Here is a 13,434-nt window from a genome sequence, read left to right on the forward strand (position 1 = left end):
CCCCAGTCCGAGGGAGATTAACAGTCATGTTTAGCTTCTTCCATTTTCTAATGATTGCTCCAACAGTGGACCTTTTTTTACCAAGCAGCTTGGCAATTTCCCCGTTGCCCTTTCCAGTACAATTTTGTCTCTGTCTTTGGAAAGCTCTTTGGTCTTGGCCATGTTAGTAGTTGGATTCTTACTGATTGTATGGGGTGGACAGGTGTCTTTATGCAGCTAACAGGTGCATCTAATTTAGGATAATAAATGGAGTGGAGGTGGACATTTTAAAGCCAGACTAACAGTTCTTTGAGGGTCAGAATTCTTGTTTAAATAAGCCCAAAAGACATAAAACAAAATAGCTAACGGAATAAAATAGAATAAATGAAAACATGTAAAACCTATTAAAACTCAAATATACATAAAATCACAATATACTGTATAAGATGAGCGGTACAACATGTTTCTTGTGTGACATTGTCACACTTGAACACATATTTTGCCATTTCTATCACTAGAAACAGGGTGCAAAAGGTCATAAATTACTTAATTTTGCACGTTTTCTATGCAAAAACTGTAGTAACATAAAAACTTGGTGAACATAAAAAATTAAAAGCCCATATGTCATGAACCTTTTATTGTGGTTTTAACAGTGTTTACTGCTGTTTTTTACTGTATGTTTATGAAAGGTTATAATGTTAATGTTACTGTGTGCTGAGTCTAATGTCCTTATAGATCAGTTGTGTCCCTTTAATACACACTGCCATCACTTTTGTGTTTGTGTTTAATCGATTGTCCTTATAAATCAGTTGTGTCCCTTTAATACACACTGCCATCACTTTTGTGTTTGTGTTTAATCGATTGTCCTTATAAATCAATTGTGTCCCTTTAATACACACTGCCATCACTTTTGTGTTTGTGTTTAATCGATTGTCCTTATAAATCAGTTGTGTCCCTTTAATACACACTGCCATCACTTTTGTGTTTGTGTTTAATCTATTGTCCTTATAACTCAGTTGTGTCCCTTTAATACACACTGCCATCACTTTTGTGTTTGTGTTTAATCGATTGTCCTTATAACTCAGTTGTGTCCCTTTAATACACACTGCCATCACTTTTGTGTTTGTGTTTAATCTATTGTCCTTATAACTCAGTTGTGTCCCTTTAATACACACTGCCATCACTTTTGTGTTTGTGTTTAATCAGTTGTCCTTATAAATCAGTTGTGTCCCTTTAATGCACACTCCCATCACTTTTGTGTTTGTGTTTAATCATTTGTCCTTGTAAATCAGTTGTGTCCCTTTAATGCACACTGCCATCACTTTTGTGTTTGTGTTAAGCTATGTCCCATTAATTCACGTTGGACCCTGTAATACACTTTAAAGTCATGTGTGTGTGTGTTCATAATCACTGTCCTCATAATAACGTTTGTCATGGGTGGGGCTTCCATCTAATTATCAAATGTCCTCATAAATGCGTATTTTGTCTGGTTGCTATATTATACATTGTGTTGTGTGTAAACAAACTTTGAAGTGAAATCTGTGTTGTATGGCTCAAAATAAAATTTTTGATATCCTCCACATCACTGTAGAGCAAGTGGAAAGGGGTGTCCCCCTAATTCAGCAAAAAACTGGTTTGGGCTGAAGTGTCCTTGTAAATCACAAAAACCAGTATGTGTGTGTGTGTGTGTGTGTGTGTGTCTGTGTCTGTGTCTGTGTGTGTGTCTGTGTCTGTGTGTGTGTCTGTGTCTGTGTCTGTGTCTGTGTGTGTCTGTGTCTGTGTCTGTGTCTGTGTGTGTGTGTCTGTGTGTGTGTCTGTGTGTGTGTCTGTGTGTGTGTCTGTGTCTGTGTCTGTGTGTGTCTGTGTCTGTGTCTGTGTCTGTGTTTGTGTCTGTCTGTGTGTGTCTGTGTCTGTGTCTGTGTGTGTGTGTGTGTCTGTGTGTGTGTGTGTGTGTGTGTGTGTGTGTGTGTGTGTGTGTGTCTGTGTCTGTGTCTGTGTCTGTGTCTGTGTGTGTGTCTGTGTCTGTGTGTGTGTGTGTCTGTGTCTGTGTGTGTGTGTCTGTGTCTGTGTGTGTCTGTGTGTGTCTGTGTGTGTCTGTGTCTGTGTGTGTGTGTGTGTGTGTGTGTGTGTGTGTGTGTGTGTGTGTGTCTGTGTGTGTGTCTGTGTCTGTGTCTGTGTCTGTGTGTGTGTGTGTCTGTGTGTGTCTGTGTCTGTGTCTGTGTCTGTGTCTGTGTCTGTGTCTGTGTGTGTGTGTGTGTGTGTGTGTGTGTGTGTGTGTGTGTGTGTGTGTGTCTGTGTCTGTGTCTGTGTGTGTGTCTGTGTGTGTGTCTGTGTCTGTGTCTGTGTCTGTGTCTGTGTCTGTGTCTGTGTCTGTGTCTGTGTCTGTGTGTGTGTCTGTGTCTGTGTCTGTGTCTGTGTCTGTGTCTGTGTCTGTGTCTGTGTCTGTGTGTGTGTGTGTGTGTGTGTGTGTGTGTGTGTGTGTGTGTGTGTGTGTGTGTGTGTGTGTGTGTGTGTGTGAGACGTTTGGCACTGTCATGGAGCCTGGTTTGTTTTGCCATGTCTTGTATGTATCATGTATCATGTATCATGTATCATGTATCATGTATCATGTATCATGTATCATGTATCATGTATATTCTTGCCTTGCTTACCCCCTCGAGGGTGTTTTTGTTATATAATAAAAGTCTTTTGGTTGAGAGCTGTCTGCACTTGGGTTCTGTCTTCCCCATCCCTGACAGTTGTAAGGATGTTGCGCTGTTGTGTGCTGGCACATGCAATTTAACCAACGCCGCTACGTGCTCTGTGCATCATATTTAAGATCATATTTAGGAGTTCATCAAACTAAACATCAAAAAAAAGATTTTTTCGACAGGTACGTTTTAAACTATTTAGAACAGGGTGGTTATCTCGTCAAAAGTTGAGTTACAAAACAGGTAAGCTGTTTCTTTAAATTTCGGTGATGACATGAAAAATATCTGTACCGAACCTATATTTGACACGACTGTCTTTCTTGTGACTTAATATTATGGTCAGTGTTCACTTTCAAATTATCGAAAAGAGATTCCTGAAACAAATGTTATAAAAATCATCAGGTTTTTCTGTGCCTAAAGTGAATACAGAGATGATCAAAGTCAAAGCAAGCAGGTATTTCTGCGCAAAATAATAAAGTGTAGTGTCTATAAAATCATCAATTTCAATATTTTTCTTGTTATAAATTAATGCTTAAGATATTGTATACTGTATAAAGCTTAGTTTTTAACATTTACAGTAACAATCCCAAATTATGCCAGTTGTTGTTTTTTTTGGTCATTACACGCTAAATCTCAAAATTAAATAAGATCGCTGAACTGTAGTCGGGGCTTCCCAGAGGATCACATTTGTTATTTTTTAGGTTTAGTTATCGAAAATATTGTTTGTTATATCTTTGTGTGATGTTCTGTACATTGTGCCTTTAAAATGTTATAGACCAATTTCGTGTTTGCAAACAGAGATGACGTTTTTTGTGGGCGGAGCCAAACTGGTTGCAGAAAATGACTGCTCCGCAGTAGGGTTGTGAAGTGTTTAGCATTAAACCGTAGTTTTTATGGATCCGGTGTTCTGTCGAAGTCTGATTCCCCTATGTTTCCCTTTAGTGCAATGTTTCTTATAGCGTTTTGATCACGTTACGTTTATTTTTTAGATAAAAAGTTTAAATGGCTTGGCTACTGATATACATGTATGTAATGTATATGTATTGTTGTTTTTTGCTAAATCAATTATTTTTACAGTCTATTTTAGCGTTTATTAAATATTTCATAATTTTCCTGTTTTCTATTATTTCTTCCTTATATTTATCTTGCGTGTTTGTTCTAAAACTATTATAAAAGTATTATGTTTAAACATACATTAAAAAGGCCTGTTTATGTATTAATAACACTTTACATCGTGTGTGTGTGTGTGTGTGTGTGTGTGTGTGTGTGTGCTATATTTATATATTTATTAAGTATGTAAACATAATAATTTTAGAACAAACAGGAAGAAGACATAAGCTAAGATATAAGGAAATAAAAATAAATAATAGAAAACTAAAAAATTATGAAATATAAAAAAAATAATTGTGATATTATTGCTTTTTCAGTCTAAAAAAACATTTATTCTGAATAAATTATAATTGTAACGTGATAAAAACGCTATAAGAAACACATGGAGGGAACAGACTTCGACAGAACACCGGACATCTTCTCTACTTATTTTCTATTCTAATTATTAAAAGATTTCCAGATGTTTTCCTCGCTCCATTCTGTCCATTTAGGGCTTATTGTAATCATAAACACCTACGTTTATCTTCAAATGATGTCTTCGACGATGGTATTCTATAAAAATGAAAGCCATCTTTTTTGGCATTCTTATTCTGACACTTAACAGCACAACAAGACATTTTCTAGTGAGTTATCTTGCTCTTTTCACTCGTGTCTTATTCATTTCCACTGTTTTTCTGCAACCGCATTGCGCGCGCAGCTTGCAGTGACGTAACTGTGACGTCTACTCTAAATTGGTCTATAAGGAATCATTTAACAAATGTTTATACACATTGCCTTTCATTTTAACTTAAAAATGAAAAAAATCTTCGGTTTTGTTCATCACTTAAAATGCAGTTTTGGTCACTTTATCAGGAAATTGTTTCTGTCTGCTGCTTGTGAACAAAAATAAAAGTTACCCATTTGTTAAGTACCTGGTATGGTCCCCCTCCCAACCCATGCACACACACATAGATGCTTTGACTATCAGTCGACTATAGGCAAGATTTGACAATTCTGATTTGAATATGAAAATCCTTAGTCGGGGACACTCCTCAATTGTACAGTAATACAAAAAATACTGTATATAGTCAGTGACAAAAACGGTTTGGCAAGATGAGAAATTCAAAAATCTTTTTCAAAAACTTGTTTTAAAAGCACGCATCAGGTTTATTTCAATGCACATAGTGTATTTATGTTAATTTTATGCAATAAAAATTACATTTGCATCATTTTTATGAAAGACTGAATGGACCTGAAAATGTAAAATGGTGTAACCACCAATTGCGCCAAAGAATGAGAAATATTAAATATTTTTATCCACCCTGATGGCATGTAAGCGTAATCATAAAAATAATAATAATAATAATTTTAAAATATAATTTTATTAGTTATTTCTAAATGTTAATTTTAATGTGTTTGTAATATTTGTCCTGACATATGCTGAAAACAAATGATCTAAAAATGTATGTAAAAAAATTATATTACACTAAACTAAAATGATAAACTAGATGATTATATTTTATTCCACATTTTTTAAAGAATATATTTATATTTTCATTAAAAAATAAATACTAGCTACACCACTTTGTTACACCGTTACACCAAATTGACATTTTTGCAATTATCCCCCAAATATTCTTACAAAATGAAATAAAACCAGAAAAGTTAGACTAAAAAAGAGAATGTATGCAAGTAATCTGCAAATTTATTTTGACATTTTAACCCTTTTACATTTAATTGAATCACACAGTCACAAAATAATTAACCTCACCATATAATAACCCATAAAAAAAGTTTTAGTTGTTTGACAGTGTTAAATTATGCATTAAAATACATTCTTTATCTTCACGTAAAGGCACAATTTGTAAGATTTATTAAAATGTATAAATATCCTACTAGCCCAGTGTTATATATTGTGTTCACATGTGTACTTGATCCCAAAGATGTTTATATCCAGAGAATTTCAGTTTTATAAAGCGCTCCACCCCTGTTCATAAGGTCACCTGTCGGTGGTGTCATCTCCGCATTATCTTCAATGTCTGCCTTAACTGTGGTAGAAATCATAAATGTTTTCGACTTCTGCAAAGACCGATCAGCATATGACATCATACACTGTAAAAAAAGATTTGTCGTTTAACTTAAAAAAGTAAGTGTTCGTTGCTGCCATAAAATGTTGAATTAACTTAAAAATGGTAGTTGATTGTTATTATATCATGTTATCCATATACATGATTTGTGAGTCCTGTCGGACTGATTTCCTTTCATTTCACGTTCCTTTACATCAAGCAGCAATTTATATTTGTATCACAACTTTTAGTGGCAAAAATTCCATATTGTGCCTTTAATATGCAGAGACAATGGCAAATATATAATCCATTTGTAGATTAATTTAGTAAAAAATGTATATATGTACAGTAGCTTTGTCTACCAAACTATTGCTTTGTTTCGGCTCAACCAATGAGCAAAATACTTTTATTTGGTGATGGCAGTCACGCATAAATTACAGCTGAGAGGGGAGGATTGCATTAAGCCCTATGAAATTTACATGAGCATGCAAAAAGTGACTTCCACTGAGACTGGAGGGTTGACTTGAGCTCTAAATTTTAATAACTCAAAAATCAGATGCATTTTGCTCACCAAGACAAAAAAGCCTTTACTTTAATTAAAAATAAACAATTATCTCACAGAAACCTATGAGAGGTTTGGCCAAATTTGAGACGCTCTATAGCACTTACTAACTCGTGTGTTCATTAGATCTTACTAAGCTTGTGCAACATGCAAAGGTCAGGATTATTTGATTCACCTAAATAGGACATAATGATCACACATGCTGAATTCATAGCAGGGTGAAACAAAACACAAAGCTCAGTGAGAGTCGGCAATTACAGAGAAACAAAATAAAAGCACTGAATCGTGACTAACAAACAAAACCACCGACTCGGAGCACGACAGGAAACACGCAGAGGCTATTTCAGACCAATCTGGCCCTCCAGACAAAAACAGAGCTTAAAGGAATTGAATAAAACGCTGACACAAGTTAGTATCGTAAGGGGATATTCAAAATTCAAGCTAGAGTGATTATTTTAGGACCCTTTAGCAATTACTTCTTAAGGTGCTGTTTATTTTTCAAGTGATGTTATGTTTCTTCGAGTGCTCTTTTTAACTTAAATACTCTTTAATGCATAACCAGATATCCAGCAATATTTAAATGCGTGCAAGCACATGTCCATTACAGTGAAACGTATTCATGACATGGCTGGTGCATTGTGAAAAATTAGTGATCCTTCTGACACAAGATATATTTAATAAAAATCTTTTCACATACTTGAACTGTACATCCGTGATCCGGCGTACACCACGCTTGCATTATTACTGTAATCAGATATTCAATATAATCATCTTCCGCAGGGGCTGCAGAGGACAATAAGGAGATGTGTCCTTTGCCAGAACGTTTTCATTCGCTTGCATTTATGAAACCGTTAACACTGACATCTGACCCTCTTACACACCTGTCTGAGTCAAACCGGCTCTCCTTAAGCGATTCATTCACGCAATGCATTCACGCAATGCATCGATAATATGGAATTCATTTCGTTGCATTAACCTCTGTACCTGCGTTAATTGAATTTGTGGTCTTAATGAGACAGTAAAAAGATCGACATTGTGCATCGCTCGCCAAGGTTGTCTGTAATTACAATTAATGATGTCCCCGTACTTTTTCCATTTATTTCCCAAGAAAATTAACGGTTTGCTTTTTGCCAATCAAGTCACGATTAAAACCTGAAGCACAGAATGTTCAAGCCAACTAAATTAGGTTGAAAGTAACAACACGCCTGGATTACTTACACTGCACAATGAGCTCAACGGTGGCTTCTCTGGGTTTTACGTTGAAACCGTTGTACTGGCTGGTTTGGCAGCGATAAGTGCCGGTCATCTCGCGGGAGACGTTGACGATGCGCAGAATGCCGTCGTAGCTTTCGGTCTGCATGTTGCCGTCCGGCATGGGGGCTTCCTTATCGGCGCGGGACCAGAGGATGATGGGTTTGGGTTTGCCAGAAACCAGACACTGGAGCTCCACTGTATCACCCTCCTGAGTAACCCGAGGAGACTTTCCGTCCGGGACAGTCAGGTTGGGGGGGACTAGAAAAGAGCAGATGAAAAGCTGTGATGAGCTATGAAAAATCACCACACATCAACATTTTTATATCACCATTCAAGAAGATCTAAAAAATGTGTTTTAAAGTCTAAAAAAGTCATATGGACGACTTTTGTTAAACTGTTATGGTGCTTTTGTGTCTTCTTTGAAGCTTAAAAAGTTGGGCTTTTACAATTCGTAAATAATTGTCAGTTATTGGACCGAACAGTGATTATTTCAGATAACCGAAATATTGGTCACCTTCAGATAAACAAAAGGATGTGTAGCATCTGCAGCATCCCTACATCCACCCTTTTCGCTCTGCACTTACTGTTATGTTATGTGTCCGTAATTCGAGTCATATTGGCTTTGTTTTTATGTCTTATTATTACACAACAAACCATTAAGGTCCACTAAAGTCCACTATATTTAGAAAAATTCTCGAATGTTTTCCTCAAAACACTTAATTTCGTCTCGACTGACCAACGAAAGACGTACATTTTCGTACGAAAACAAACTATACTCCGGGCTTCATAGTGAGTGTTTCTGTTATTTGCTAAATTTTCACAGTTCTAAAAGACATATTTCTTTATTGAATAAATTACTTAAATATTTATAGGTGTTTTAATCTTATAATGCCATTTCCTTACAAAAGATTTAAATGAATTATAAAAAAAATGTGACAATTATTTCAGGAATGAAGCACAGAAACATATGTATGACAATAAATCGTCATAAATGTTTGTCATATTAATCACTATAATTAAAAAATTCTATTAGCACAAATATTAAATTGTATTATATTACATTATAATGCGTATACCCAATTCAGTTCAAATTTTATATAATATTATATTATACTATATTATATTATATGACGTATATCAAATTCAGTTCAAATATGATATGATATTATATTTTTTTACATTGTGTATACCCAATTCAGTTCAAATATTATATTATATTATATTATATTATATTATATGTCATATTGTCATATTAATCACTATAATTAAAAAATTCTATTAGCACAAATATTAAATTGTATTATATTATATTATAAGGCGTATACCCAATTCAGTTCAAATATTATATATTATATTATATTATACTATATTATATTATATGACGTATACCCAATTCAGTTCAAATATTATATTATATGACATATATCAAATTCAGTTCAAATATTATATTATATTATATTATATATTTTTATATTGCGTGTACCCAATTCAGTTCAAACGCATTGTTCTTTCTTTACGTTTTTGCTTCTATATAAGAAAGTCATACGACTTTGAAACGACACCAAAAAATTAAGAATTACAATGAAGACAGAAAAATTCATATTCATTGAACTATTCCTTTAAATTAGACTTACTGCCTGGAGTTCAAACAGGACATCTAAGTGCAACGACATGTGAATTTTCCACATCAAATCCCTAAACGACTGAGCAATTTGAGCGCCAACTTTTCTGATTGAGTCCAGACCTCTGAACCAGCAGGGTCAGGTTGACACGATGACATGCTCTGTGAAACAGGACGACTGAAGAAGTCTCCCCTACAGCTTCGACAATGCCACAGAAACACCTGTTCCTTTATAAATAGCCACCTGAGTGCTGCACAGACCCTCGCCATAAAGCATAAATCTCCACTTGACTGTACACAAAGCATCTGCGCATGGGGCTGTACATCTCCACGGTCCATTTCACAAGTTCAACACCATTAATAAAAGGGTGTGCAAAAAAAACAACAAGAAGAGCTTCTGATGGGTGCGGTAAGGATGTGAGGATCCGAAAGAGGATCCTAATCTCTACTGTATCTCTAAAAATAAAACAATTACTGATTTAATACTGTAAAAGAAATGGACTGTCATATTGAAAGCTATCATGCATGTATGAAATGTGGGGTGTCACAGACTATGAGATGATAAAGAAGGATAAATACTGTACAGGGGAAAATGAGATGTTGTTCTCCTTTTGCAGATAAAGAAAAAATCTATTTTCTTTGCTACACAAGGTAAGGGGAAAAGACAGATTTATATGGAGTCAAGGTAATGAGTATGGCACAAAAAGAAGGGGAATGGCGCAGTAATGTATTTCCGATTGCAACTGCAGGTGGTCTGGAGAGGGAGAGAGAGAGAGAGAGAGAGAGAGAGAGAGAGAGAGAGAGAGAGAGAGAGAGAGAGAGAGAGAGAGAGAGAGAGAGAGAGAGAGAGAGAAACAGAAAGAGAGAGAGAGATCTTGGTGCGTCTGCAGGTTGATTAAGCATGACTTCTCTGGTAGATTCAGGGCAAACAAACAAACAAACAAATATAAGGTGTTTTGCATAAGGAAATCATTGAGAAAATAAATCACATTACCCTGTTTGGCTTTGTAAAAATGGCTAATGCAACATTACCTGTATTTTGCAATGGAAAAAACATAAATGTTATTTTTGTATTACCTCTATGTACTGTATCTCTTTACATGCCGTGTTTCTGATGAACTGATACTGATTAATGAATGGCATCAACTTTAAGTTTCAGGTGGGAAAAATCCAAAGTCAAAGGTGTCACGAATGCAGAATAATATCTGGGTGATCCAGCATCAAAAATTTAAAAAGCCCTTGAAGCCAATTTGTTTTGCACATATAAGATTAAGGTCTGAACTTACTATAACCATTATTTTTAGAGGTTTTTAAAAATATTTCCTATAGAATTATTTAAATTTTTAAGATTAGCATTATCAAAAATTGTCATTACCACAAATTATATTAAATTAAACTATGACAAACAAAATTTTAACTTTTATCTGGAGAGAAAAAAATAAGAACTGCTTACGTGGTAGCCATCTTGAGTGTCACAGTCAATTATGTCCCTTCCAACTATTGCTTTTAAAATGTTCATTGAGGGCTTAACAATGATTGAAAACTATTGCGGAGGATGAGAAAATTGTTCTTGGACACATTTATATTCACTGTAAAAACTGTTACTTAAATCTAACTCAATAAAAATAAGGCAACATTTTCCAACTAATTTTTGTAAGTTTATTGAACTAACTGATATTTTGAGTTAGGACAACTTAATAATATGTATTAATATGAATTTCAATGAATACAAAAATATTAGGTAGCATTTTAAGAAAAAGCAAATAAATTAAGTACAACCAATGTCAAAAATATCAGCATATTATACAGACTTAATTAAAATAGGTAAATTTTAAATGAAAAAAATACTAGTTATCTCTTTCACCGCCAGCGTTTTTAAAAAAAGTTGCCAGCCAGCGCCAGCGTTTTTCATGATTTTCTCCAAAGTTTAATGCCTTCCAGAAAATGTTCTTCTTTAAATATATAAACATACAATATACCAAATGAAAGAACAGACCCTCTGCTTTAAAAAAAAAAAAAAACGTTTCATCCTACCTTTAGTGGTTCTTTTGCAATCAGCTTTTGAATATGTGTAGGTTTCTGCAAAAACCACATTTTGAGCAAAAAGCAGAGATAATTCCATTTTTGTGACAGTCTTTTCATAGAGATCCCATTCAGAGCGATCTTTAAAACAGACGTGGACATGCAGCCGCTTGCCATAGGGCAATACTTCCGGGTTTAAAAAGTTGCGGAAGGTAGTATCGGGAGTAGGCGGGAAAGCATTTCTCTTAATTGACGAGATATCTCGTCAATGGCGGGGAAAGAGTTAATGTCTTCTGATTTATTAATTAATTTTATTATTGTATTATTTATGGTTTGTTGTTGTTCTTTTATTCTGTGAGATGAGGGCACCAAACGTTTATTCAATCAACGCACCCACTCAGTTTCGTTTGGGCAGCTTTAAAGCGCAACATACTTACAAGCACCAGTCTTCTGAACAATGGTAACTACAAAACTCAAAAGAAGAAACAGAAACTCTTCCATACCTTGAAGACAAATGAACATTAAACAGTTACAAGTCTTTTTTTGTTAAAAACACATAAAATATAGTTTAAATTCAAATTTTACTCTCCAAATGCATTCCTGTGCAAAGCATGCTGGGAACTACGAGTCCACTGCCTAGTTAGTTATGTTTAATAATAAAATCACGTAGTTTCAACACAAAATTATTAAGTTAATTTCCTTCTTACAAATTTAAGTGAATTATACACAATAAAATGAAGTTGAATTTACTCAATGATGTGTTCATTTAGAATTACTCAAATTATTCAAATTATTCTGTAATTTTAAGTCATATTTTGATAAAAAAATAAGAATTAAAAAATTGTAACACAGTTTACTCATTTTATTTTTCTTAATTTTCCTTATTATTGTCTCTCCAATTACCAATGATCACCAAGTACCACATGTTTCTTTACTGTAAATGTTTATAGTATAACATGCACTGAAGCTTTTTATTTTTTAGATTTTTTTAATTTTAAATATTTCCATGTCAAAGAACCCAAATCCAGTCATGGACATGTTGCTGTAATGAAAAATTTTCCCTTAAAAGTGGAAAAAACCAACAAAAATGGTTTGTATGATGTCATTTGAAATCATGTGCAAAATAGTACATGAAGAGATGTTTGTAACTGTATGCTTCTTATTTTGATACTTTTACTTTTTTCATCAAAATGTTTCATGACACCTCATAAGTCTTCGTGAGATTCACCCCTCTTTGACTTACTGAAGTCATTTTATTCATGTGCGATATGTTGCATAATTATTAACTGAAAGAAATCAGCAAGAATGAGAAGGTGTGCTGATCTTTCAAGTGTAGATATTTTATTCTCAATTCTTTTATATAATTAAAATATCATCAGTGGGGGAGATTATGCTTAGTTGAAGCAATAATACCTTGATGTGCTGATAAGCACATTCATGCAGGTAAAAGAACAGATTAGAAAGAATTATGAAAGTAATAACCGTAAAAACACACTACTGTAAATACATTTATCACTGTAGTGAAGAGTGACTTCATTAACCCAATTTTTACAGCAATGTCTACTGCAATACTGATCTATCTGGATCCTTATGTAAGGTTTCAATCATATGATTTGATATTTAGTTATCTAATATAATGACATTAAAGCATGGCTTTCATGTTCAAAAACTTTCTGGGTTAGAACCCGTGAGGTTAACCAAATCCATCAAACACTCAATCAAACATCTCCCCTCCAGACCAAACACAACACAACAACAACAATACAAGCTCACCGGTGGTGGAGGAGATGTTGACGTCTATGCTGATCTCCGGTATCCCTCCGTTCTTCAGTGAAGCCACACAGGTGTAAGTGCCAAAATCAGTAAACTTGAGGTCGATGATGTCCAAATTTGTGGATCCCGGGGCTACGTCTGGGTCGGTTTGGGTAATGACCATTCGTTCTGAGCTGCGAAGCGGACGGCCGTTTTTCAGCCAGCTGAACATCAGCTCCTCGGGTGGTGTAGCTTCCACCTGACACGATATCTTCACCTCTCTGCCAATCTGGATGTTGTCATCATTATGATACGGGTCGGGCGTGATCCAAAACCGTCCTTTCTTCAAAGCTGCATGGACGCAATGAACAAAGAAATGTGCATTTCAATTATGCATTC

General features: G+C 34.8%; 1 protein-coding gene across 1 annotated transcript in view; it reads right to left on the minus strand.

Moving 5' to 3' along the window:
* Positions 1–13,434, minus strand: part of mdga2a (MAM domain containing glycosylphosphatidylinositol anchor 2a) — a 236,887-nt gene that overhangs the window by 117,714 nt on the left and 105,739 nt on the right. The window contains exons 7-8 of the mRNA XM_065288298.2: positions 13,057–13,386; positions 7,605–7,898 (exon numbers count right to left, since the gene is read on the minus strand). Coding sequence (XP_065144370.1) covers positions 7,605–7,898; positions 13,057–13,386 — 624 coding nt within the window. The remainder of the gene's footprint in view (positions 1–7,604; positions 7,899–13,056; positions 13,387–13,434) is intronic.

This window comes from Paramisgurnus dabryanus, chromosome 17, assembly GCF_030506205.2.
Source record: "Paramisgurnus dabryanus chromosome 17, PD_genome_1.1, whole genome shotgun sequence".
In the NCBI taxonomy this organism is placed as follows: domain Eukaryota; kingdom Metazoa; phylum Chordata; class Actinopteri; order Cypriniformes; family Cobitidae; genus Paramisgurnus; species Paramisgurnus dabryanus.